We start from the raw sequence: 25034 nt of genomic DNA on the forward strand, positions 1-25034 counted from the left end.
TAACGGCCTGGCAGGGCTCCACGGGCCTGGGCGAACACAACAGGCCTCCACCAGGCCGGCTCCCTCCGTCACAGCCTGCGCGGCCTATTGTACGGCAGCGCTCATTAAGGCCACTAAGTCATATGGGTGCCCCACAAATAGAGGCCAGGATGGAAAAACAACGCCCACACAGCACTACTGTAACGTCATGCATATGTAAAAAAATGCTACAAAGTCACGTATAAATGTTTTATTTGAGTAAAACAACCTGTTTATGTCTTTGGCTTCTTAGTTGACGCTTGGTAACAATACTATGAATGCTGCAGTTTCTAAAGGCCTCTTGATCCCACTTCCTTATGCATCATTACACCCATACACTCTACTTCAGTCCAACACAGCAACTCAGTTTTATTGCAGCACAATATATAATAATATGGTTTATTCATATTAAATATAGTGACCAAAATATTAGTCATCTCCTTGTAAAAGTAGAATTAAAGCAGAGTTCCTACAAAACAGAGAAATATATTTTTCAGAGCCACAGAATCATGTTAGTCAAACGTGACCCCGTCCTTTCAGCCCCCTCCTCATTTCATTACAAACATATCGAATGCACATGCGTTACGAACGTCTCCTCCATCAGCGCGACCTCATGACCCGCCGCTACGTCACCTCCTCTCTATGATCCAGCCGTTACATAAAACGGCTATTTTCAAGCAGCAAGAGAAGCTGCCAGAGGCCGTTAACTTTCCCCGCGCTAAGTCCGCCTGACTTAAGTGAATATTGTGTCAACAGCGCCATTAGAGGCAGCCATTACAAGATAGGATGAAGATTAATGAAGAGCGGCCACCATTAAACTGTACAGATCTGCATTTGTAAATTACAAATCATTTAAATGGGGAGGTTTGTGGGGAGGGGCAGAGTTAATCAGGGGTTTCAGGGGCATCTGAGGGCATTCTGTCTGTGGCTGAGAATCTGAGGTTAATCGCTTTAAAATCAGTAATTAGGTGTTAAGAGGTATGCTTGTCTGTTTAAATTAGCCTCTGAGCCAGATTACTCTCTGTGACTTCCGATGACCTCCCCCACCAGGACTCAACGCTGCCCAAAAGGCCAATTTTAATGATCTAAATAAAAAGCACCCTGTCAAATTAATGGTAGTTTCAGATTTTACCCCAAAATAGCAACAGCAAGAGCTAAAACACCTCCACAGTCAAGCAGAATGAGTTGAAAGAAAATGATAAGACAGCATTTGAGCAAATATTTCATGATTTTCTCAGTTTCGCATTTGTATAAATTTTAATATTTCCACTGCTACACTGACGCCCTCACATACAGTGTACTAGCTTAGCTACAACGTTAGCGATGTTAGCATGGTGGTGGACCGGGTCAGTAGCCGCGTTCAACGCGTGACGGTTCTGACACCTGTGGATCACGGCCAGCAGTAAATGTTTCACATGGTGGTTCCTCACAGCTCGAACTAGCAGGCGGTTCTGCTGTGGCTGATGGTTGGATAGAAAATACAAAATCATTACATTCACGTCGACGCTGCTCCCGACCATTTTGAAGGACGGTTGCTCCATCTTCCACGGGGCAATAAAAAAATGTTCCTTCAAAATAAATCGCACTGTTAGAAAAAAAAATTGTATCATTTCAAATTCCTCTTGTGTCACGCGAACTCCTCGCTGATGCACGCGGCAGCGAGCGGTTTGTAAACATGTCCGGGTCATCAGCCCGTCCGCGGCGGCTCCAGTTACATGTGCTGCCAGGTTTTGTCCATGGATTGAATGTGCTCTTTGGCCTTCATCCTGAGCGCGGCGATGCTGGAGCTCCGGTCGTCCTCCATGGGGTACTTGTCGTTGAAGCTGGGCGGGCACTGGTAGGGAGTTGGGCCCATGGGCTGCATGCCCTGCACCTGCACCATGCCGGGTGCGGCGCTGAGGAAGCTGTGGCCCGGGTAGGCGGGCTGCAGGCCCTGCGGCGAGCCCATGAACCCGGGGATGCTGTGCATGGGCGTGGCGCTGGAGATGGGCGAGGTCAGCCAGGGGTCCAGGGGCATGGGGTTGGCCACGGGCCCCACGCTGGGCGGCATGGGCGGGCGGTTGAAGGACAGCATGGGCGAGTCGTGGAGCTTCATGGTGCTGGTGTCCATCTTCTCCTGGCGTCTCCACTTTGCCCTTCGGTTCTGGAACCACACCTGGACAGAAGAACACACGGCCGTTGTTCTCGCCGTATCCTGGCAAACGCCGCGTTCAACGCGTGATGGCGTCTGGTCTTTACCTGAACCCGGACCTCAGGCAGGTTGACCTTCATGGCCAGCTCCTCGCGGCTGTAGACGTCCGGGTAGTGGGACTTCTCGAAGGCCCGCTCCAGCTCGTGAAGCTGATAGGTGGTGAAGGTGGTGCGGTTGCGTCGGTGCTTCTTTTTCGTGTGCTCCTCGTCCTTCATGGCGTCTGGAGAGACCTCACCAGTGTTGAGGTCCTTTTGCAGGTCACTTATTTCTCCGTCACACTTGTCACCGGAGAAGAGGTCGGAGTCTAACACGGGGAGAGGACACTTCAGACTCACTGACCACACTAAAGTAAGACTGGACCCCCTGTTGGTCATTTCAACATCTGTACTGAGTAACAGGTGAGGAATCTGCTTAGTATCAAGTCTCATTTAGTTGGCAAAGCTGAAGACATGCAGGCAAAACAGAACTGTAGCAATAAGAGTCGTGAAGTCATAGAGAGCAAATCATCGGCCAACAATCTTTTAAATCAAAATAAACTTCTGGAAGAAAATGCTCCATTTAGAACACGGCTCTTTCAGAAAGTGAAATCTCCTCCCATCGTGATAAAACAGCTTAATGGCTGATGGTTCATCGCTGCTGAGCGACTCTGAACCCCAGGGGTTGAACTCATCTTTCACTGAATTCGTCCCTGGAAATAATCCCATAGTAACAGATGCTACCTGTTAAACCTGCGAGTCTAATCTAACGAGGACTTTAGTTGGCTTCTGCCCAAGTAAACAGTCATGGGCCAGATTGTGAAGATTGTTTCTTCCAAGAAATGGATGTAGAGCAAGTTGGCCATGTGTGCGCTGCAGCCAAGCCCGTGACTCGTGCCGAGCATCGCTGCCATTGTCCAAAGCTCTGTGCTGAGCTGTGGCCTTTTAGTAGGTCAGCGTGACACGCTGAAGCCCAGCAGTGCAGCAGGTGTGTGTGAGCCACATCTGGAAGCATCCATAACATGACTCAAGGTTCAGAATTGAACCTAGTCTGACTCAGACCTATCTATCACCCTCTGTTAAAACTGACTGGAGCTGGTTATTTGCAGCCAGGCACGCTTTGCTAAGTGCTACGTATACATCATACTGTGTCCCCTGTGGAAGTATTCTAAGTTGGTCAGATGAAATGAGATGAAACCCCTCATTTTGGCTCATTTTGGCCAAACTCACCGTGGTAGGACGAATGCTGGGAGCTGTCGCCCAGATCTGGAAGGTGCCCATAGGGGTCTGACGGGACGTGCTTCTCGGCGCCCTGGGGGTTCTGCTCGCTGACTTTGTGACCGGCCTCGTCTCCTATCGAGTGCAGCAACGAGTCCTGGTCCTTAGTGAATCCCAGTATGACGTCGATACTGTGGACTCTGCCGCCGCCACTTGACCCGGAGCCTTTGGCCATGTCATAGTTGTCAAGGCAGCTTTCATCCACTATTCCTAGAGTATCCATTGACAAATGCATCCGCGCCTCTGGAGACTATGTGGTCGTTCTTAGTGGAAAAAATAAAAATCTAAAACTTCCTAATATCAACTGAGAAAAGGCAGATTCTGTATGTTTATGTTTTACATGCAGAGGAGCAAAGTGTTGAATCATTCAAGTATCAGGTCACTGAGGCTGAATGTGTTGGTTTCGCAAACAAACAGAAAACTCACATCTTTGCCTGAAAACAATGACAGAAAAGAAAAGAAACGTAAGTATTTCCTTAATTTCAGTCAATCTGTTTTCGCAAGCGGCACATTTTTCTTCAAAAACAATGATACTTATCACAACTGCTAATTATGATCAGAAACGCTCATTTGTTGTAAACTAAGGGGCTATTTTTTTCAGATTCTAAAGTAAGTCTGAAGAATCAGTGCACGATTATTCTGTTCTAAAATTTTTATATTTATGAAATAAATAAAAATATATTTATACAGCTTATAAGATTCAATTTCCCACTTAACATTTTGTAAGTAAGTAAGTCAGTAAGTGTTCTTACCTTGCTTCAGTTTCCTCTCACAGGCTCCGCTAAGCACATGGTGCCTCTGTAGTCCATAAGTAGACTAATGACACTGACAATATTCAGTGTAGGCACTTGTTACTCCCCGTTAAGCCCTCCAAATCCCTCGCACACAAGTGAGCAAGCACATGTAATGTCTTTCTGTCCTGACAAAACTCTCCTTAACCACACAGGACACCACAGCCCGCAGGGTAATGGTAGTAAAACCAAAGGGTAGAAGAGCTTTATTAATTGGGATCGTTCCCCTTTAAGAATGACTGACAGTTGTTTTCTGGTCAAGTAATTGCTCCAAATGTGTCCTGCATTCAGACCACAGAGGGAGGCCATTGCTAATAATGCCTCCACAAAACTTTCTTTCAGAAAATCTATTGTCTGCAAGATAATGGCTTGTACAGAGAGTTTTCGCTAATCCCTTCATTAGGGGAAACGTAAGGGAGAAAAGACACAGGCAGACTTTTAACTGGAACGGCTCCACATTGTAAAGACTTGTGTTCAGAAACTGTTGCGTTTAAGTTTTTGTAAGAGTGATTTTGAACTTTGCTCAGACTCCAATAACAAAAGATAAATCATTTTAGATTAGATTACACAGTTTGTCGCCAAAGTCAATGAAAGGTGTGTTTTTATTTAAGGGCGTATGTTTACGCATACAGAGTAAATGTTAGTAAACAACTAATGCTAAAATAATAATGATAATAAACCTAGATGAAATTATGAGGCAGGAAAACAGACAGCAAAGATTTTAAAGTGTTAAAGCAAAGCCGTAATGGATAAATCCTCACTTCAGCCTCATTGATCAACATAATCAACTAGTGGATAATACTCGTTAAACGCTGAGCGCAGCCCTGGAAAGGATTTACGTACAGTCATATTGATAACTGGTGCAAACACGGACATTGTACAGAACATGAGCTGTTGGACCGGTTCGCGTTGTGCCTCTTCTCAGAACTGGTGGGTCGGGGGCTCTGTGTACATTTCAGCCTACAGGTTTCTCTTTGCCAGCTGGCAGAGCCAAAGCTGCAGCTACAGTAGGTGTTGCAGAGATCAACCCTACCCTTAATGAGGCTGAGGACTTAACCAGAGATTTCCTCTGACCTCACTCCTCCTCACTGCAGATATATTTAGGATTTTTTTGTGAGCCAGATATTAAATCCAACATAAACATTTGATGACGAAAGTATCATTTTTGTCTGTGAAATTTGTAAATTAAAAAATTTGTTTATGTCCAGTGTGAAGAAAATTAAACACACACGTTTCAACAAGCCTGAAGCCTCAACTAAGCACAAACTCCTTCTAATAATAATAATATTAATATTTAAAAATTTGTTCGTAGCACCTGTTGCAGAACTGAAATACAGATGATGTTCGAGAGACCTGACCAAGGATTCGTCATCAACGCACGCACATCTTGGATTCAGGTAGATGCCCAGAATCTTCACACTTGCTTCCATGACTGACACATGCTAAACAGCTGAGGAATCTGAAATGCTAACGAGTTTAAAGCCATCTGGCAACAGCAGGCTGCGCTGCCAATGCTTTCTACCAGCAGAACGGCTGTGGGTAAGTGGCTTTGGCTGAGCAACTTTTCCTAGTTGTCGTGGCTTTTCCAAGAAAGCGCAGACTGCAGAGCTCATTACTTGTGGCTGCCAGAAGTGTGTGCATCATGTTAAACGTGCATCATGTTAAAAGTGCATCATGTTAAACGTGTGCATCACATTGTCCTCTGGTCAAATATGAACAGGTTGTTCCTCCGTTCTTTCTAAAATCAAATTAGCAGGGGATCCTTAGGGGCTAGTATCAGCAGTTAGTACAGTACAAACCTGACATGAACATGTAAAACATGAATCAATATGAAGACAACCAATGATTGAAATGTGATGTCATGAGGTAGGACTAGATAAGAGGAACTACTATGTACTGGGTAAATTAAAAGCTGATTAGTATTTTCTTTCATATGTGTGAAATTATGTGTTGGTAAACTGCTTTTACATGTTTGAATAAATATTATTGATAAAAAAAGAAAACACATTCACATTATATTTATATTTGCGCATCTACACATGAAAACACTGAGCCAGCGATGATGGAGAATGGTCTTGAACACATTAAAATTTTCTAAATATTGATGATGTGGTTTGTTTTTGGCGAAGGTTTACCGTTACCTAAAAAGTCTCATACTTGTTAGTTAAGCTAATACCAGGCTCATAGGCCATAAGCTTGAGAAATTGATAATCATTTTTATCACATTATTATATTAAAGCTGTCCCTCTTTGCTTGTTTTCCCATTATCCTAATTGAGTACAAATTGGTTAAGAGGGTACAGTATAGCTATCAAGCTCCTTAGTTTTATCAGATGACAATTTAAGCCCATGGATCCTATTAGGAAGAAAGCGGCTAATGTTTAAAGGCGCTGTGTCAGCTTATAGGGGGAAAGGGGGATGGTGAGCAGCAGGAGAATGACAGGGAGATGATGGAAAGGGAGGGTAAAACGCTGAGGCCGCTCATGTGATGAGCTCAGGCTGAAATGTGAAGGAGAAGCTGAGGCCGTGGCGTTTGGACGCACGGCTCTGCTACGACAGGTTGATTGGTAGAATAAGTGGACGATTGGTTAAAAAAAAAGTTGCAGGAGTATTGAAACTGTACAATATTATACAATATTATACTTTATCATAAGATGAGCCATTTCATGTAAGTCTGGTTTGTGAAGTAACAGGGACGATGGTTGAGTATGAGGTTCTTCTTAAATTGCACCTCAACCTGTCCCATAATGTCTATTAAACAAAGAGCAGGAGGAAACCTGTTTAGCGCTGTAGTTGTGGAATGTGCTGTATTTTGACCCACTGACCTGATTGTACTTCACTTACAGTACATACAACTTCCATTAGGTAAGAAACATAAATGTAGGTCTTTTATCTTAATCTTTTAGTTTGTCACAAACGGTTTATCCGCCCCCTCAACTCATCCAGATTAAGACCTATTGACCTACAGTATAGTTAAGACCCATTTAACCTGTTGAGCTGACAAAAAACACGTTTTATTTCGGTTAAAGGCTTTATTCAAACATTTAAACAGGCATTTACAGTTACATTAGCTGGTGGATGCTCTGGACGGGCCAGTCTGTATTTGATGGACAGCAGCAGAACCTCCTCCTACATGAGGCCGCACTTCTCCTCCGCCGCCTGCTTCACCTCTGCGGCCGCCGCCTGCGCTTTGGCCTTCAGCGCGTCCACGTCCACGCTCTGGAGCGCCGTCAGGAGCGACTGGCTGGCCTCCTCCTCCTCCTCGTCTTCATCCACCATCTTGGCGAGGTCCTCGGGCAGGTCCACGTCGTCTCCGGCCATTTGGACGGTCGCGCTGTCCTGAGCGCTCTGCAAAACCAACACGCCGAAGCTGTGATCGACACGGACTCCTTTTACTGGGAACCATCGACTCATGAACACTTACATCTGGGAGTCGATACTTGTCTCTTAGCGCCACTCGTAGATTTGCCCTCTCAGCCTTTCGCGTGGCAAAGTCCTTGTCTCGCTGGATCCTGCACAGCACACACCATTATGTGTCATTTCTGCAGAGGAGCCTCTTTATTACAAACCACACAGAAACATGCAGAGAATGAACCGTTCCAGCAGGAATGAGGGCGATTCCTGAAGGCTCTGATCTGTGTCATTGAATCCCTCCCGTCTCCAACGGGCAGGTGCGTCCAACCAGCAGACGGTGAGCGAATTAAAAGGTTGAAGGGCGGCGAAGGAGGCAGGTGGCGGAGAGTCAAGCGTTCCTTGGAACAGTGTCCGCCCATCAGCAGCATAACCACATTACAGTAATGTTGTTAGCAAGCGAAAACAGTTCGCACCTACGGCTTAATCAGAGTCTGTGGGAACGTGCTATGAAACATTAGCTTATTAATCCCGTTAAGAGACGTCAGCGGCTCAGGCTGCACCGCTCCGACGCGTCCAACTTTAACTTCCACCGCTGTTCTCTGCATTGATATCATTATTACAGGCAGTTTTATTATAATATATTGTGAATTAGCGATAAAGCCAGCACGTGGCTTCAGGCCCGTGTCGCTGTGAGCTCTTCCTCTGTCACCTCTGCTTCTAGCTTGTATTTAAGGGTGGTCTGCACGGGTCCTGACTCTGTTCTAATAAGATTAGCAGCACTGAGAGCTGCCGCTTGGCTCAGATCTGCAGGTGCCTGGTGTCTGACTGCACACCTTCCATGTTGTTTCCTTCCACGCACGTAGGTGTGAAAGGAGCCTGTGTTGGAGCGCGTGAACGCAACATTAGCTGAAGAATGAAGATACAAGAGTGACCAAGTGACATTAGAACCTAGAAACATAGAGGGGGAACAACGATTCATTAATCAATAACAGCAGTGCTTATTGTTTTTAAATAAGAAAATATGGTACAGCCATAAAACATTTATGACCCCTGTGTTGATTATAGCTGAAAGCTTTCTGTAGTATTTACAGAACATTGCATAATACTAATCACACCTGCTCATCCATGCTTAATGCACATGTAGCTCATATTCTTTTTTTATGATGCAGCCGTATATTAATTTCGCTAATAATTTGTTCGGTGATGTGGAAATGGCTTCCACGGAGCACTTTATTTGCTGTTTGCTGCTCCACAGCGCGTCCTCTGCTGTTTATCAGCTGTTTATCCTCCTAACGCGCGATGCCCTGACTCCACATTTTCCGGCAGGGCGTCCGTGCGGTCACAAACAGTGAGCGTCCACCTACTTCTCCTCCACCAGCTGCCTCTGGTACTCCTCACACTCCTCCCTGGTCATGCCCCTGCATGCAGCCGTCTCCTTCCCCTCCGCCGCCGTGCTGCGCTCCTCGCCGCCTCCGCTAAAACTCCTCAGCTTATCGCCCAGCACCTGATTCATGAGAAAAGCCATGGACCTCCTCGCACAGATGTTCAGCTCCACGGACTCTGGAGGCGCGAGCGGGAGACGATCACGAAAATCTGTAAATTATCACTACGCAAACTCTCCAAATTGAAGCCTTGGCGTCTGCGAGGGGAGATGATTACACTGGATTCATAACTTGAGGCTGGAGTAAAACCTTTAAAGAGCTTAGCTCATAATTGGCCGCCTACAGGCCACAGCCCCACTCACAGCCTGCAGATCCCCATCAGCTGAACCCACCTGAGCCAGGTCTCCATCAGTGGCTGCGATCCTGACTTCCCGTTGCCCCACCCAGAGGAGAGCCTGTCAATCAGCCAAGAGGAAGCTGACTGGGCGCTCCCACAGGCTGCGCTGCCCTCACTGTGCTGCTGGCTCTCAGTCACACAACAGGTCCGGGAGAATCTGCCGAGGTCTGTGTCTCCGAGAAAGTCTCACTTTTAAAGTCTGTTTTCTAAACTGAATGTTTCTTTAGAAATTGTTAAAGACTCGATTGTAAAACTGCTGCATTCGTTTGCTGCCGGTTTAGCTTTTGAGGAGTCATCATGGACAAGAAGCCACCCACTTGCACTGAGCTGCCTCAGCTGGACTCAGGCACAAAGTCAGCTCGTCGCTCACGTAACGTGGTGTCTTTTCTGAAGAGGAACGCTTTTCTCCTCCTCACGTTGCTCACGGTAGCGCTGGGTGAGCGCTTCTCATACATTTTGCTTCTCCGTGCATTCGCTCTGCTGCTGTTTTGGATCCTGACCTCTGTTTGCTGCTCTCAGGAATCGGCCTGGGCTTCGCGCTGCGCTTCGCCAAGCTTCCGGCCGCGTACGTGACGTACGTGGCCTTCCCCGGCGAGCTGCTGATGAGGGTCCTGCAGATGCTGGTGCTGCCGCTCATCGTCTCCAGCGTGATCACAGGTCAGCGGCTCCATTGCGGCACATTCTGAGATTTCATTTCAGTCAATCAGTAAACGGACCTGACGCCCGTCAACACAGCAGGTCAATAAACGGCTGCTGCACGTTTTGCCAGACTTATAAACACGTGTTATGAGCCTGACAGACTTATGTCACCAACATTAAAATGTACACATTAACCCTGGATTATTGTGCCTCCACGTGTTCACAGGCATGGCCACACTAGACAGAAGGTCTAACGGCAAAGTGGGGCTGAGGGCCTTCAGCTACTACATGGCCACCACCGTGGTGGCGGCGTTCACCGGCGTCGGCTTGGCTGTCTCCATCCGGCCCGGAAGCTCCTTCAGAAACTCCTCGGCGCGGCCGGCGACGCGGCGGCTTCTGTGCAGAACGTGGACTCCTTCCTGGACCTGATCAGGTGCAACACGTGAGAGCGGTGAAATCCGCCGGAGCTGTGGCGGCAGCATCTAACTGGTGACTGTGGTTTTGCAGGAACATGTTCCCGTCCAATCTGGTTGAAGCTTGTTTGAAGAAGGTACGATGTGCGTCTGTCACTGAAGTTGTGTGATTTGTACAGACTTTCATATCTTTTCCTTTGCTTTCCAGTATCAAACAGTTTACTCTGAGAAGGTTTCCACAGGGATGCATCCTGGTAGCAACAACACAACCACGGAGCTCAGTGAGAATCTCTTTCCCTCCTTAGACTGACTGTGAAGCTGCTCCCTCAGCACTTCGTACATACAGTACAACGGTTGTTTTTGTTGTTGTGTTGTTGTTGCTGTGCCACAGTCCCGATGCCGGGCACCGCGGACGGAGTCAATTACTTCGGTCTGATGGTCTTCTCCGTGGCCTTTGGCCTCGTCCTGGGCGGCATGGAGGCCGAAGGGAAGCCTCTCAGGGACTTCTTCGAGTGCCTGAACTCGGCCATCATGAGGCTGGTGAACGTGGTCATGTGGTGAGCATGCGGCCAGAAACGTGACCCGCTCACGTCAGGTTTACGACGGGTTTCATAAGAACGCCTGTACGGACTGATCCAATAAAATAAAGCCACTCTATAAAGAAATAAGACTGTAAAGGCTGAATCAGGCTGTACCTAATAAATTCCCAGCTCCGTTGCACAATGCAATGCCCTCGTTGCCCCTGTGCTTTGTGACCCTGCTCATTGCACCAGTAAACTGCCTCTCGCAGGTACTGCCCGCTGGGAATCCTCTTCCTGCTGGCGGGGCAGGTCGTGAAGATGGCGGACGCCGGGGAGCTGGGTCGGGACGTGGCCATGTACACGGCCACGGTGCTCGCCGGCCTGGCCATCCACAGCCTGCTCACGCTGCCCCTCATCTACTTCGTGGTCACGCGGAGGAATCCCTACAGGTTCATGGGCGGCGTGCTCCAGGCCCTCGCCACCGCCTTCGGGACGTCGTCGAGGTCGGCGCGGCCGCCGAGGTTAAACATTAAGCGTTAAACGCCGGGGCATCGCTGACTGTCACTGCTTCACAGCTCCGCCACGCTCCCTGTGAGCCTCCACTGCATGGAGGAGAACCACAGCATGGACAAGCAGGTGACCCGCTTCATGCTTCCCGTTGGCGCCACCATGAACATGGACGGCGGCGCCCTCTACGAGGCCGTGGCCGCTCTGTTCATAGCTCAGCTGAACGGCATTGAGCTCAACGTGGGTCAGATCATCCTCCTCAGGTACCGCAGGAACGCGTCTCCTCGTTAGAGCTGCCCTCATTAAAAGATGCCCAACTCAAGCTGCCGGTCCTCCTCCAGTCTGGTGGTCACGGCTGCGAGCACTGGCGCCGCCGGCATCCCGCAGGCTGGCATGGTGTCCATGCTGATCGTGCTGTCGTCCGTGGGGCTGCCGACCGAAGACATATCGCTGCTCATGATCGTGGACTGGATCCTGTAAGTCGCCGTCGTCCCACAGGGCACGTGTTTTGTCCCGCTCCAGTCACGTGAAGGGCTTTTGTGTCAGGGACCGCGTGAGGACGGCCACCAACGTGCTGGGCGACTGCATCGGCGTCGGCGTCGTGCATCACCTGTCCAGACGCGAGCTGCAGGGCGCCGGTCCTGCAGACGACGCTGTGGAGGAGAGATTGTAGCTCCAACAGCATCTGTGGCGCTAAATAACCTATTTATGAACGTTTTTGGTTTTTGTTGGTTAATTATGCACATGTCTGCAGAGTTTCATTATATGATTATTATATCATATAATTACTCATTTCAAATGAAAATGAGTAAAGGCTTAACAGACTTATCACATTCTTTACAGTGAGGGGTTTTTAATTGGTAAAAATAATACTAATATCTAAATGTTTAATAAACATCAATACTTCTGGTTGATTTTTTCTTAAAACTCTCTGGACTTTCCACAATATCAAGCGTGGGAAACTCTCTATCACCATCTTGTGGCAAGATGTTGGAAATAAAGAAAAAAAGATTATGTAATGACCCAGTTCCATAAGAGGTAAATACATATAGGACTGTTTAATATTTAATACTAGTCGAGGGGATGAGCTTATACAGAAACGTGACTGGCTGTATTTCATCTGCAATAATTGTATAGTTTACTACTGTAAGAAAATGTGATTTTCTCACCTGTATTGTCTTAGATAAACACATTTTTCATGTAAACAGAACACACTGATATATTTTAACGTATTCATGAAATCAATAATAAAGAAATCATGCTGTAGTTTCCTCTGAAGGTAATTGCTCTAAATTCAACTGTGCTTCATTTGTGTGCAAACCAATGCTTTTAGGAACAAGAACCATTTTCCAGTATTTCACTTGTGTTATTAATAGAAACGGTGACATGGCCAAAATAGACTTTCTACCAAGCAGCCAATGGCTGGAGAAGAATGGGAAAGTGGGCCCACTGGGCGTTGAGCTCAGTGTCAGAGAGAGCGCATCCTGTCTTTACTGACATCACCCAGAGCTCAGTGCAGCTGTGAGGCGAGAGGGAGGGAGGCGGGGGAGGACCGAGCATCACAGCCAGCGAGCGGGAGCAAAAGGAGGGGAGCTGATGCAGAGGAGGGATTATATCAACAGCGAGGGAGCTTAAACGAGGCGGTGAGAAACAGTGAGCGAGAGTGTGTGAGGGAGGAAGATGCTGTTGCCAGGGAACAGCGCCGAAGCGGGACCATCCATCTTTTCCAGCTCGCAGCATCAACACACATAAGACTGTGACTGTGAAATGGGCCGAACGTGAGGAGAAGAGAAACAGCTGATCCCGAGTCCGAGCAGCAAAGAGCGTCAAGGAGAAGGTAGGCAGGTGTGATTACATAACCTTTAGAGCGCGGTTCCCATACGGTGACATCAGCACAGCAGGATTAGAGCCTGGGGTGGGGACGTTAGCGCTGGGTGGGTGTGTGTGTGGGGGGGGGCAAAGGAGAAGTAAACAGGAGGAAGAGCAGGATTAGGCTTTGTTCAAACCCAGCATGTGACGGAGTGAGCGACGGAGGGGAATGAAGGGACGAGAGACGCGCTTTCGCCCCCGTCCTCCAGGATCCAAACAGCCCAGGTCCACATGTAAACAGCGATGAGCCTCGTTCTGCTCAGGTAGAGACGGAGGAAGACCTGCGTCTGAGGCTTTACAGGAGCAAGTGCACGTGAGTGAGTACGTGACCAATGACAGCGGACGTGATGGAACAGCTGCTAGTTTGTCCATGAATCCTTCATCATTTCATTCATTTTATTTAATGGACACAGTGAATTCATTTATATAATGTATTGACTCATGTTCATGTTTATTAGTTTGTCATGAGCTTCAAAGGCCTCAGCTCTGCTCATCTTCAGGCCACAAGTGGTTGGTTACAGATTGTGAAATTCAATTCGAGACAGCTATATTTATTTATTTGCTTTTGTATTTCAAAGCATGAAGTTCAAAGCGATTAGTTCAACACCTGAGTCTTGCATCTGTCGCTGTGGATCTGGTTGAGGGAATGACGCATGTGGAGCCAAATCCCCGCCAGGCACGTGTTGCTGCAGCATCATTCTGTCTCCATCAGTCAGTTTGCTGTTTTTTATGAGCAGCCAGGTCCTGGAAAAAAGCATTTTCTGTGATTTAGACGGTCGAGCGCTGGAGTCTGGCACCCGAGCGCTCCTCTCCGTCCTGTAGACTTCCATTAGGACGCAGCATCAGCATCAGCACCAGCACCAGCACCAGCAGCGCCCCAGGGCCTCGGCCTTTTAGCCCACATTCACGGCCTCTCTGTGCGGGTTCTGCTGTGTCCCGCTACAGCGGATCAGTGCCGTCCCAATGGACAAATGCACCGTATTAGCGTCTGTTTGAGCGTGAACTTGAACTGAGACGCGGCGACACAAGGACACGGCCCTGTCTGCGTGGATGACCTCTGCCTAAGAGCAAGAGCGGAGCTTCTACTGCCATCGTTTTAAATGTGATTTATCTGCGGATGCTCAGCCACTTTCTACTGTGGCCGGTCATATGATTTGTTTCTCCCCGAGGGCCTGCGTGAGTAATGCTGTTTTATTTTTATCACGTCCTCCAGAGAGAGTGTGGGACTGAACTAAAACAAAGCAGCATCACCTTCATTACCCACAATGCAGCTGGGTGGGGTCCCACCCTGTCTGATCGACAGCTTCACCTTTCAGACTCCACACCTTGAGCTAAAGGGTGGAGCTCCCCGTTTATACAGCGCTAAGCCCTGTGGGTTCTAAGATTTGGTGTCCGACCAATAAAAATGGCTTTGTGTGTGTGTGTGTGTGTGTGTGTGTGTGTGTGTGTGTGTGTGTGTGTGTGTGTGTGTGTGTGTGTGTGTGTGTGTGTGTGGACCACAGGCAGCTGGAGCCCGTCCTCAGGGGGAGGATGGGTACAGCCGAGGCCACGCTACGCATGGACAGCATGGAGGTGAAGGACGAGTGGCAGGATGAAGACTTCCCCAGGTGTGTGTGTGTGTGTGTGTGTGTGTGTAGCTTATCTGACTTGTACACAGGATTTGAGAAGCAGGACAGTCAGTTGTGTGTGCTTTAAAGTTAAAGGGCAGCAGGTGTGTTCGTTGCTTGTGTGTGTGTGTGTGTGTGTGTGTGTGTGTGTGTGTGTGTGTGTGTGTGTGTGTGTGTGTGTGTGTGTGTGTGTGTGTGTGTGTGTGTGTGTGTGTGTGTGTTACGTGAAGAGGTTGACACGTCGTGTCAGTTCTCAAATGTAAGAAGAGCTTCTTTGTGAATAATGGGCCCAGGAAACATTTTATTCAACACAATGTGTTTTCACAGCACAGGATTTTTTTATTGAGCAGCATTTTAAAGGAAAGCTACGTAAAAAAAAATGGAGCCACGTTATTACAGAGTAATAAGAGATTTGGTCTGAGTGTTACGCTTTATTATTACCCACTGGAACCTGCAGCCTGTGTAAAAGCATTTACGCTCATTCCCTCTCACCTGTTAAGCTGCTGGCGGCATAATAACAGTGATTATCCACAGGCGCCATCAACTTGCCCACACTTGTACAGTTTAATGTGTCTGAGTGCTTGTGTGCTGCTGCAGCAGCAACTATTAAAACCTCCACAGTTTATGAACTACAGATTCTGGGATGTTTCACAATATTCATCATTCATCATTGTGCTGTTGTGTTGCTATAATTCCATATGTGTATTTCTTGCAGGCCTCTGCCAGAGGATGGTTTTACTGATAACAGGAACAGTGAGTGAGATCAGCCCAGGCTTCAATCCTGGTTCTGGCTGAAGATTCTGTCTGAGCGTCTGTCTGCGTCCTTCCAGATCCGCCCAGCAGCCTCAACGTGGGCGAGGCCCTGAGCCAGAACAAGCGCCGCACCCTGGTCGCCCCCGACATGAACCTGTCCCTGGACCAGAGCGAGGGCTCCGTGCTGTCCGACGACCTGGACATCAACGTGGACGACATGGAAACGCCCGACGAGACGGACTCGCTGGAGTTCATCAACAACGGCAACGAACTGGAGTGGGAAGGTCAGACACACACAAACCCGCGCCGCGTCGGGTGAAAACGGGCAGCGGGCGTCAGCGTTTGTCCCCGTGCGACAGATGACACGCCCGTCGCCAGCGCCAAGCGTCTCCCGGGCGACGGCGAGGAGGAGAGGGACTCGAGCGGCCGCCTGTGGAGGACGGTGGTCATCGGCGACCAGGAGCAGCGCATCGACATGCAGGTCATCCGGCCGTTCCTCCGGGTGGTGACGCACGGAGGTGAGCGGTGGGAACGTCTCACGCAGCACGTCCACACAGAATGATGTGATCGATGATGTGGTCGTCTCTCAGGTTATTACGGCGAGGGCCTGAACGCCATCATCGTGTTCGCAGCCTGCTACCTTCCTGACAGCAGCTGTGAGGACTACACCTACATCATGGAGAACCTTTTCCTGTGAGCACCCTGATTCCATCCATGCAAACTTAGCTTGACTTTTTATACTGGTAAATGGGCATAGATTTTCTATGGACGGAGAATAAGGTGCTTCAGTCCTGTGTTGCTGTGTTGCTTTGATCTGAACTTGCTCGGCTCCGTCTTCAGCTACGTTGTGAGCAGCCTGGAGCTGCTGGTGGCAGAGGACTACATGATCATTTACCTGAATGGAGCCACTCCTCGCAGGAAGATGCCCGGCATCGGCTGGCTGAAGAGATGCTACCAGATGATTGACAGGAAGTAAGACGGGCCAATGAATCAGAACGAAAGGCACATTTATACTGATATAAATATATTCTGTACTACAGTATCTGAATGTCTCACGCAGGCTTAGGAAGAACCTGAAGTGTCTCATTATCGCTCACCCAACGTGGTTTATCCGGACTGTTCTCGCCATCTCCCGGCCTTTCATCAGGTGAGCATCCATGAAAAACAGGGGAAAGGGCCGAACCAGGAGCAGGGGCTCCTCCAGGAGCACGTTCTGCCACTCACTGCCTGTCGCTGCTCGTTCTCCGCAGTGTGAAGTTCATGGATAAGATCCGCTACGTTCACACGCTGGAGGAGCTGAGCCAGCTCATCCCCATGGAGCACGTGCAGATCCCCGAGTGTGTGCTGCAGTGAGTACTCTGGGCCACCAGGGGGCGCTGTGGAGACACAGCACGCTGTGTTCAGCAATGAAACCCTGATGAATGTTAAAGAAGATGATGTCACATAAATACCAGAGTCTCTTTATTCTCCTCCTTAAAGGTACGATGACGACAAGATAAAAGCACAAAAAGAAAGGTAACATTCTTACATTCAGTGGACTGTGCAGTAAACAGTACTACTGCATAAATACTATTCCTACTTACTTGCAGAATGGAGCAACAGACCAGCTCAACATTGTCTAAAGAAAGGTGAGCTCATCTGACAAAAACTGAACCACTGAACAAATTTCTTTTGTCCAAAACTTGACTTTGACACATGTTTGTTGTTGCCCTAACTCTAATCTTTCACTTCCAGGCCAAAGTCAATGCTAGCGGACGTTGGCCGTGACATCTGACCTTAAGGTAACGGTTCCACCGATTTGAGCAACTTTCCATGCACTAGATCCAAACCCGGTTTGTAATGTCAGTCCACTGTAACTAATCTGTGACACGGGCGGAACCATTTAAGTCCCCCAACCATGGGTTTTACAGTAAATCATCAGAATGCTGGACAGTTGCCTGCCAACCTGGACCCCTGGACACGGGTCCAAAGGGTCCGGTCTCTGAGGAAGGGAGAGCTGAGATCCGATACCATGACTCTGACCTGAAAAATAATACTGTGCATTAATATTCCAATTAATGCTTTACACTGATGAGAAACATCTCTATGCAAGGGGCAATAATATGAGTGAGTGATCCAAGGGGTTGAGTGTTTCTCAGTGACATGTCTGAGCCTGTTTTAACCATGAATCACAACACTGGTCCCTCTAAATGTCCAGGAACAAAGAGTCATTTCAAACCAAATGCCTGTGTCTGATTTCTGTGACTGAGCACAGAATGAACTGCTGTGCTATTAGTGTCGCTCATCGAGACCGGCTCCTGTTCACATTTGCCAAGTCATGTTTCAGTTCTTCAAATCCAGCCTCTGTTTAAGTCTGTGAAACGTTAAACGGTTCCCCAACATCATGTTCCCTCCGTGCCTTCCTGTTACATAAAGCACAGCTGCTCATGTCTTTAAGCGCGTCCAGACCAACCAATCGATTCTATTTTTGATGGCTCGTATGGCCGCGGTCTGGCAAATTGATCTGCACTGCACAGAAATACCCGCTGCAGCAGGTTGGGGCGGGTTGGGCTTATTTTAGAACCCGGTTCCCCCCCGGTGCTGTTCTAACCGTTAGCATGAGCCTCCATATATCAAAGAAACGATGGGCCAGAGGACTGGCCAGCATCCCAGGAATGGACACGGGCACCGTCTTCTAACCAAATGCTAGCGGAGGAAGCAGGAGAAAAATAAATAGGCAAACCTGATCTGTGTCAAGACGATTCAGTTCACATGTGTGTGTCTCCTGACACCCTGCCAAAGTTATAGACCATAAGAAAAAGCTTGTACTGGTGGAGATTCACACGTTACTTGATTATTTCAGAATAAAGGTGAGAAAACATTTGAACTTACTGTATTTTCATTGCAGAGCTGTTTTTGAAGAGTGACTCCTCGTTACGACGGGAGCCGTCGTCACACGTTTGCAGCACAGGACTGAAACTCCCGACTGGACCTGTTAGATGCAAAACCATCATTTACCATGTATTCAGTGTCATCGAAGCATCATGAGCTGTAACATGTGCTGCCTGCATGTCACGTTATGCATGACTTCTGCTACATACAATACATACAATAGAGGACAACGTATGAACTCTTCTTCATCCTCCAGGCTGGAAATTCCGTGTACATAGTTGTAGATATGTTTTTAAAAAAAGTGGTTTGCACAGATCATTCATTGTTTGTTTTATGGCCGTCTACCAAAACATGATGTGCAATGTTGACCCTCTTAGACCTACAGTAGGTGTTACTTATGCAAGTGTGTTGCAGTTGTGGGGTTTTCTGATATGCAGCCAGCATGCTGGTCCACATCCCTCCTGTTGCTGTTGCATGACTTTTCATGTCATTAGCGCGACCCGTTTTAAAAAGTACTTTTACAAGTAGGAAAGTAAATATTGTTACAGATTAAATATATTTAAAGCGAGATTATTGGTAAAAGTGTTATTTATGAGAAGTAAATGTGCCATTTAATGTTTGTAAGAAAATAAATCTACTACAAAAACGACACCTGCTGTAAACGTTTGCTACAGAACAGATCATTTCATCATCAACAAGACACCCCATGTTTATTACAGCTTATGTTATGACCTTTTTATTCCCTCTATTATTAAAGTCATTAACGGGTACAATTCTTATTTGTGAGTGTGCTGGCGAGTCATGATGTTCTGTGTCATCTGACTGTGTCATCTGTTCTTCACAGGGGTCATTTGCAGTTAAAGTGACATTGCTTTGATGGCAGCTCAAAGTCAGTTAGGGGTTTTTTTTATATATATAAAATGTGTAATAATTTATATAATCACTTATTGCTAGTGAACCTATTTTGGATGGATTTGTCTGTAGGAGAAAAAACAAACTATAAACAAACCAGTTTCATTAGAGGATTGACAAACTTAACAAAATGTTTTCTATTTAATAATATAATGGGACTAGTTTAAAACAGATTAAAACTGTTGTTACTTACAAAAATAAAGTCCAGGTTCAACAGCTTTGTTACAGGCTTAATAAAGTGGTTAATAAAGTCAGAGAGCGTTAGCCGACATAGCTTGCTAGCTTAGCGGCTAATGTAGCACTAACACAAGGTTTACATGTTTTATGTTGGGAATGTCTGATTTTACTGGAAATGTTTTTTTATAATTGGATAAAGATGATTTTCTGCTTTTGCCTGAGATGTACTGTATAATTCAAATAAGACATTAGGTATTTAAGTGAATAATTTAATGAATTGTAAAATCTTCTTGTTAGGTTAAGGTGGATTAATTTAGAGAGTAGGATGGAGTCTAGAGAGGAGACACAGTAAAACCAGGTGAAACAGTGATGATGTTACATTAATAATTTGTCGTTGAAAGCAATATTAATATATTGATGTATATCATAGTGGTTTAAAAACCTATAACATCTTTGATGTCTCCAGAGAAACGGCATCAACCAACACATTTTTTCTTTGGTGGCAAAAATTCATCAAAATGCAGTTGAAGTACGGGTGTGTCTCTCCTACAAGTGTCAGAGGTGAAAAGTATGTGCAGCACATGCTTTACATGTCAGACCATGTGGTGCAGCGTCTGCAATGTGAAGCTCAAGTATTCACCACAATGCAAAGTTAGGTTCTTTAAGTGCAAACAATTGCAAAAGATTATTTCAATTCAAAGTAATCTTGTCACCACACAATGTTTCTCTTGTCTGTAAAGTCAATGAAGCCCAAAGCCCTGAATATGAGACCACGTGCTACTGGCTGAGGCTCAAAGTTCACCTCTACACTGATAGGAACGACCATAAAGGAAAGGGAATACAAGTATACGCTGCAGACCTCCAAAGGAGTGTGTGGGCTGATAAGCCAGGGACGCTCACCCTCACAGACGTATACGTGATATCAGACCTATACCCATGACTCAGGGTGCTGAGAGTCATGTACTTCAACTGGTTGCATCAGAAATATGTGTGACGCAACAAGGCACGCAGGAGCCTTCTATATATAGTGCCCCTGGTTTTCACCCAACTATAGACGTCCAAGCACGCAAGTTTACGCCCTAAAATCCAAATACTAAAACTTTCTACCACTTTCTAGCCTCCTCCTCCTTTCCTTTCACCCTCTCCCTACAGCTTTCTAACTTACCACGTGTCTTTATCTGGCTTTTTCCCAAGATAATTAAATTGTATTTCACAGCTTAGCGACATCACAGTTTCCCAGTTATCTTTCACGAACTGTGTTGAGAGTGGGATCTGCCCTGCGTTGGGCCGGCATGTGTTCACTGGCCCCTGGAAGCAGGTGGAAAATTTGGGATCTATTTTCAAGCACAATGGGAGGCTCCCAAGTTCTGCCTCTCGCATTGGCGTTGTGACCTATAAAGTAGCAGCTCATTGGCTGCCGGAAAAACCAGAAGCCGATTGGTTGAAGAGGCTGTGACGCTGCAGTCATACCCTTTATATGCCACGAGGCGATTGTCTATTAATGAAGTAGTAAAAGGGGGGAACAACTGTGGCACAAAAGAAAGAAAAGGTTATTAAAAAGAATTTGGTAGAGTATTTGCTTTGGACAGGTTCCCTTCTTTTACTTACTTAATTCCAGAGGTGACCAACAGACAAAAGAAGTGGAAATGAAGATTATCATAGGCATTGGAGGGTAAGTGGCATTCATTTATACTACTACAGTACAGTAGCTGACGGTCCTACAGTAGTGTAATAATTTATGACTGAAACTCATCTGTTGGGTGTGAAATTGATCTTGTTTGTAGAGTGACCAACGGTGGGAAGACAACTTTGACAAATAGACTACTAAAAACATTGCCCAACTGTTGTGTTGTGCACCAGGATGACTTTTTCAAGGTAAGAAAACTGACCCTAACCTTCCCTTTTGAGCTTTGATAGTTGAAGTCCAGATTATAATCCACCAGTCTGACCTGCGGATGTGCTGACATCGCAGTAGCCTAGTAATCTGGCTGATTGTCTCCTGGACAGCCGCTGAAAGGGCTAAATGTCCCCACTCAAAGTCAGACTTTCTCGTTATCATGAGTCATTATTCTCATTTGGCTTAAATGAAGCCAGAAGAAGTTTTTTCACCACGCCCACCATCATACAACGCTCCATTCAAGGTCAGCAAAGGACAACTGACAATTTACCAGCCTATTTTGTTTTTTTAATCAATTTTTGATTTTTCAATAAATCAAATTTTTCGGCTTCTATCCGTCGACTATGGCCGCATGATAAAAAAAACAAAAAACAATGCAGTTTGCGAGTCGCAAGAGATAAAACCCTTAGAGCCTCACCAAGAAAAAGATCACTGCACTACTTTTGGTGGAGACAAGTCCTTGACTTGTCCTGTCCAGGTGTAATCAGCTCCAACTGCTTACTAGGTTGCAGCAATGTTTTATTGGTGACTGTTATTTCAGAAACCCAATCAAATAGAAGTCGGGGAGGACGGCTTTAGACAATGGGATGGTAAGAATGGATTTCGCGTAGGAAAACAAGCAGTAATGTACTTTTTCTTTCCTGCACATTTCTTTGGTAACCAATCAATCCTAAACTTTCTGTTATTCTTCCATCTATTCTGTAAATGCTACAGACATTCGCTAACCGTGAAGCACATTGGTGATGAGTGCTGGTCGTGCATGCGGTAAAACCGTCTTGTCTCTCTCTTCTTTTGTCCATCAGTGATAACAGCTTTGGACATGGAGGCAATGGTGAACACAGTGAAGGGCTGGCAGGAGAACCCAGTCAAGTTTGCCCGCTCCCACGGTGTGAGCCTGAGCACTGAAGCGCAGAAGCCTGGCTCGAAGGACCAGGAGGTCCATGTTCTCATTGTGGAGGGGTTCCTCATCTACAACTACAAGTTAGACACTTCTCATCTCACTTGTTTTATAAAGTTCTGGCCTTCAAAGCTCTTCACTAATTCTAGCTCTGCCTTCTCTCTGCAGGCCACTTCTGGACATCTATGACAAATGTTTCTACATTTCCATTCCGTATGAGGAGTGCAAAAGGAGGAGAAGGTAACAAGCTACAGTAGACTGTGGGAGCAACTTTAGAGCCAACAGTTCAAGACTCACACGACTTGATTCATATACTTTTGCAGTACAAGGACATATACAGTCCCCGACCCCCCCGGTCTGTTCGATGGCCACGTCTGGCCCATGTACTTGAAACACAGGAAAGAGATGGAGAACAACTGCAGTAATATCGGTATGTTGAGGGAGCTAATCAACATGTAATAAAATAACAATTAAAAATTTATAATAATTCAAAGATTAAATAATGAATTATTATATGTTCCTTTTTCTGTGCAGAGTACCTCGACGGCTTGAAATCAAAGGAAGACATCTTCAGCAGCGTGTATGAGTGTATTCAGAACTCTCTGCTGAACAGCTTATAGGTAAGTTAAACTCTATAAACTGTATGACCAAACACAGTTCAGCCTAAGTTTTATCATCCAGAGTAAGTAACGTCTCTCTTCTCTCTTCACAGCAGGGGGCCAGCGGCCGGTCTGTGTATAGATATGTAAATATAATGTTGAGTCAATGTGTAACACCTGGTTCTGTACTTCAAGCATGTTTTGTACATAGTTAATCATGCCGTGTATCAAGAACTAATGGCAAGACAGTGTTTTGCATAATGCTGTGTAACTTTTTCTAAATGATAAAAGATGAGCCATGTCTAGACCGACCAGTGTTTGACATCAGGATCTAAACTCTGGGAGGAAGGATTTGTGTTTGCAACTTAAAGAAACAACTGAATTCACTTCTTGGGTCTTGTTTTTCTTACTAATTGCATCACACGCTGCTTCATGCTCCTCATAAACAATCGTAGACTGTGCTTTGCAACAGAAACACTGGAGTAATAGGAGGATGAGTCATAACATCCTCTGAAATCAGCTTCCTTATCACTGAGATTAGATACAGGACAATGTGAAAACGTCTGACAAGCTGCGATCACGTGCACGCTTGCAACGATTAACTGTTAAAAAGAAAGGTGGGGCACATCACACTTTACAGGGAATACTGTACATCTTATCCTTATAAATCTGTATATAAATCATTTTATACAAAAATGACCCTCTATGACATTAAAATAAAACAAAAGCGTTTTTATATTGTGTATCAGGACATCATGATGCACATTTTTATTAAAGGTACAATTTGTATAGTCATTAACTGAGATAATTGAAGAAGCCTCTTAATTATCTCTAAAGTTTCCAAACGAATCCAACAGCTCTTAAATGATGCAGTGACATGTGAGTAGTTTAGTTGTACTGTAGAGATTTAACTGCAAAAAAACCCAAATGTATGCCATAGAGTAATGAATACTACATCTTCATCTGCATCATCAATATATTTCATGTTTGTGGAATAAAGTATGAAGCACTTTCACACCACAGAGCTTAAAGGCCGCAGGAAGTGAGAATTCCTGCTGTGATTTAGTCACTTTCCAGCCTCTTTACTCTGCACAGAACGTGGAAGTGAAACATTTTACGAAAGGTTTATTGAACTTCGCAATCAAGGACCTACTGTAAAACCTGCCTCTGAGTCATAAAACAAGTGGCCACGATGACGAAGCCTTCAAAGGATTTACAGTATAAAAGAATCAAGGACTTCCGCGTGTCAATAGGCCTTTAGCGTCATATAGACCTTTTTATCTTTGCTTCCTGCACTCACAGATCACCCGACGCTGGGAGACATTTCCATGGCGGGACCTGGCAGGGCCACAGGGTGTGTCGGGGGGGTGTCGGGGTCTTGTGATGCATTTCTACGAGTCTTTAAATGCCAGCAGATGGTCTGGGCCGGGGGCGGCCGGTCTGAGCGTTTATATTTAGGCTAAGTGCCTGGAGTGTCAGGAGAATATAATATACGAGGGCACGGCCACGTTGCCCCCTCGCCACTTCCAGCCTCGTATGACTCAGGGGCCGCACGCCAGGTGAGAGCCCCACGCGCTCCCACGTCAGCCGGCGCCATGGCAACCCCCAGAAGAAGAGCTGGGGGCCCATATTTGGGTGGAGAGGCCGGGACACGGGATCGGAGCGGCCGCCACGTGTCCCTCGGAGACCCGTGTGTGAGCAGTGATGGGCAGTGGTCGTCTGCCACAAACCAGGCAGCTCCCGTTGTGACAGTTCAAGAGCTCATTAATGTTTGGATCATGACATACTGGATATGACTCAGCTTTTATCACCAGCAAAAACAATAATACCAGTGTGTATAAAGCATTTATTTAGTCTAGATAAATTCTGGCTTTACTCAGTGTTTCCATATTAAAACATGAAGACCTGGATGGTTACATTGCAGTACATTAAATAGCACTGGGTCAGTTGCAGTATTAAAATCACTCTGGTTCTGCACCTGGAGCT

The 25034-nt window shown here is 46.4% G+C and overlaps 4 protein-coding genes, 1 long non-coding RNA gene and 1 pseudogene across 11 annotated transcripts; 3 read left to right on the forward strand and 3 right to left on the reverse strand.

The window, feature by feature from the left end:
• Positions 1–220: 220 nt before the first annotated feature.
• Positions 221–4402, reverse strand: LOC114844624 (retinal homeobox protein Rx2-like). Its single transcript, XM_029132135.3, has 4 exons — positions 4215–4402; positions 3415–3896; positions 2257–2513; positions 221–2173 (listed from the first exon to the last, which is right to left on the reverse strand). The coding sequence occupies exons 2-4, from the start codon at positions 3695–3697 to the stop codon at positions 1730–1732; spliced, it is 984 nt and encodes a 327-aa protein (XP_028987968.1). The 5' UTR covers positions 3698–3896; positions 4215–4402; the 3' UTR covers positions 221–1729.
• Positions 4403–7276: 2874 nt separating this feature from the next.
• On the reverse strand, positions 7277–9271 carry cplx4c (complexin 4c). The gene is made up of 3 exons (XM_029132606.3): positions 8971–9271; positions 7677–7764; positions 7277–7600 (listed from the first exon to the last, which is right to left on the reverse strand). The coding sequence occupies exons 1-3, from the start codon at positions 9129–9131 to the stop codon at positions 7382–7384; spliced, it is 468 nt and encodes a 155-aa protein (XP_028988439.1). The 5' UTR covers positions 9132–9271; the 3' UTR covers positions 7277–7381.
• Positions 9272–9428: 157 nt separating this feature from the next.
• LOC114844486 (excitatory amino acid transporter 1-like) lies at positions 9429–12738 on the forward strand (annotated as a pseudogene).
• A 262-nt stretch (positions 12739–13000) lies between these two features.
• Positions 13001–19214, forward strand: atcayb (ATCAY kinesin light chain interacting caytaxin b). Of its 4 annotated transcripts, none has more exons than XM_029131901.3 (13): positions 13001–13302; positions 14837–14941; positions 15657–15694; positions 15772–15978; positions 16054–16212; positions 16285–16387; positions 16535–16666; positions 16755–16841; positions 16945–17043; positions 17174–17209; positions 17284–17322; positions 17429–17475; positions 18582–19214. In XM_029131901.3, exons 2-12 carry the CDS (start codon positions 14865–14867, stop codon positions 17466–17468), a joined length of 1017 nt encoding a protein of 338 aa, XP_028987734.1. In that variant the 5' UTR covers positions 13001–13302; positions 14837–14864; the 3' UTR covers positions 17469–17475; positions 18582–19214. The 4 variants fall into 4 exon arrangements, with proteins under 4 accessions (XP_028987734.1, XP_028987738.1, XP_028987736.1 ...); XM_029131905.3 differs by lacking the exon at positions 13001–13302 and adding an exon at positions 13423–13655; XM_029131903.3 differs by lacking the exon at positions 13001–13302 and adding an exon at positions 13423–13651.
• On the reverse strand, positions 15076–18703 carry LOC114844490 (uncharacterized). 3 transcript variants are annotated; one of them, XR_008693045.1, is made up of 3 exons: positions 18566–18703; positions 16792–17070; positions 15076–16645 (listed from the first exon to the last, which is right to left on the reverse strand). It is a non-coding gene; the product is annotated as an uncharacterized LOC114844490 (long non-coding RNA). The 3 variants fall into 3 exon arrangements; XR_008693046.1 differs by adding an exon at positions 18417–18466 and having other exon boundaries at positions 15076–17070; positions 18566–18665; XR_005896894.2 differs by having other exon boundaries at positions 15076–17070.
• Positions 19215–21152: 1938 nt separating the features above from the next.
• Positions 21153–23434, forward strand: nmrk2 (nicotinamide riboside kinase 2). Of its 2 annotated transcripts, XM_029131906.3 has the most exons (8): positions 21153–21326; positions 21439–21529; positions 22093–22141; positions 22355–22532; positions 22618–22689; positions 22773–22879; positions 22984–23069; positions 23162–23434. In XM_029131906.3, exons 1-7 carry the CDS (start codon positions 21301–21303, stop codon positions 23067–23069), a joined length of 609 nt encoding a protein of 202 aa, XP_028987739.1. In that variant the 5' UTR covers positions 21153–21300; the 3' UTR covers positions 23162–23434. The 2 variants fall into 2 exon arrangements, with proteins under 2 accessions (XP_028987739.1, XP_055359748.1); XM_055503773.1 differs by lacking the exon at positions 22093–22141 and having other exon boundaries at positions 21277–21326.
• The last annotated feature ends 1600 nt before the right edge of the window (positions 23435–25034 follow it).

Source organism: Betta splendens, chromosome 17 (assembly GCF_900634795.4).
Source record: "Betta splendens chromosome 17, fBetSpl5.4, whole genome shotgun sequence".
In the NCBI taxonomy this organism is placed as follows: Eukaryota; Metazoa; Chordata; class Actinopteri; order Anabantiformes; family Osphronemidae; genus Betta; species Betta splendens.

What these genes read in the sequence shown, in the direction of transcription:
- LOC114844624 (XM_029132135.3), bottom strand. Translation starts at nt 3,697, where the DNA reads ATGCATTTGTCAATGGATACTCTAGGAATAGTGGATGAAAGCTGCCTT. An exon ending in CCAGCATTCGTCCTACCACG is followed by an intron (nt 2,514 to 3,414) that starts GTGAGTTTGGCC and finishes TCCCCGTGTTAG; the next exon opens with ACTCCGACCTCTTCTCCGGT. An exon ending in TGCCTGAGGTCCGGGTTCAG is followed by an intron (nt 2,174 to 2,256) that starts GTAAAGACCAGA and finishes TCTTCTGTCCAG; the next exon opens with GTGTGGTTCCAGAACCGAAG.
- atcayb (XM_029131901.3), top strand. Translation starts at nt 14,865, where the DNA reads ATGGGTACAGCCGAGGCCACGCTACGCATGGACAGCATGGAGGTGAAG. An exon ending in CAGGATGAAGACTTCCCCAG is followed by an intron (nt 14,942 to 15,656) that starts GTGTGTGTGTGT and finishes TATTTCTTGCAG; the next exon opens with GCCTCTGCCAGAGGATGGTT. An exon ending in CCGGGTGGTGACGCACGGAG is followed by an intron (nt 16,213 to 16,284) that starts GTGAGCGGTGGG and finishes GTCGTCTCTCAG; the next exon opens with GTTATTACGGCGAGGGCCTG.
- cplx4c (XM_029132606.3), bottom strand. Translation starts at nt 9,131, where the DNA reads ATGGCTTTTCTCATGAATCAGGTGCTGGGCGATAAGCTGAGGAGTTTT. An exon ending in AGGCAGCTGGTGGAGGAGAA is followed by an intron (nt 7,765 to 8,970) that starts GTAGGTGGACGC and finishes TGTGCTGTGCAG; the next exon opens with GATCCAGCGAGACAAGGACT. An exon ending in ACAAGTATCGACTCCCAGAT is followed by an intron (nt 7,601 to 7,676) that starts GTAAGTGTTCAT and finishes TTGGTTTTGCAG; the next exon opens with AGCGCTCAGGACAGCGCGAC.
- nmrk2 (XM_029131906.3), top strand. Translation starts at nt 21,301, where the DNA reads ATGAAGATTATCATAGGCATTGGAGG. An exon ending in ACCAGGATGACTTTTTCAAG is followed by an intron (nt 21,530 to 22,092) that starts GTAAGAAAACTG and finishes CTGTTATTTCAG; the next exon opens with AAACCCAATCAAATAGAAGT. An exon ending in GAACAACTGCAGTAATATCG is followed by an intron (nt 22,880 to 22,983) that starts GTATGTTGAGGG and finishes TTTTCTGTGCAG; the next exon opens with AGTACCTCGACGGCTTGAAA.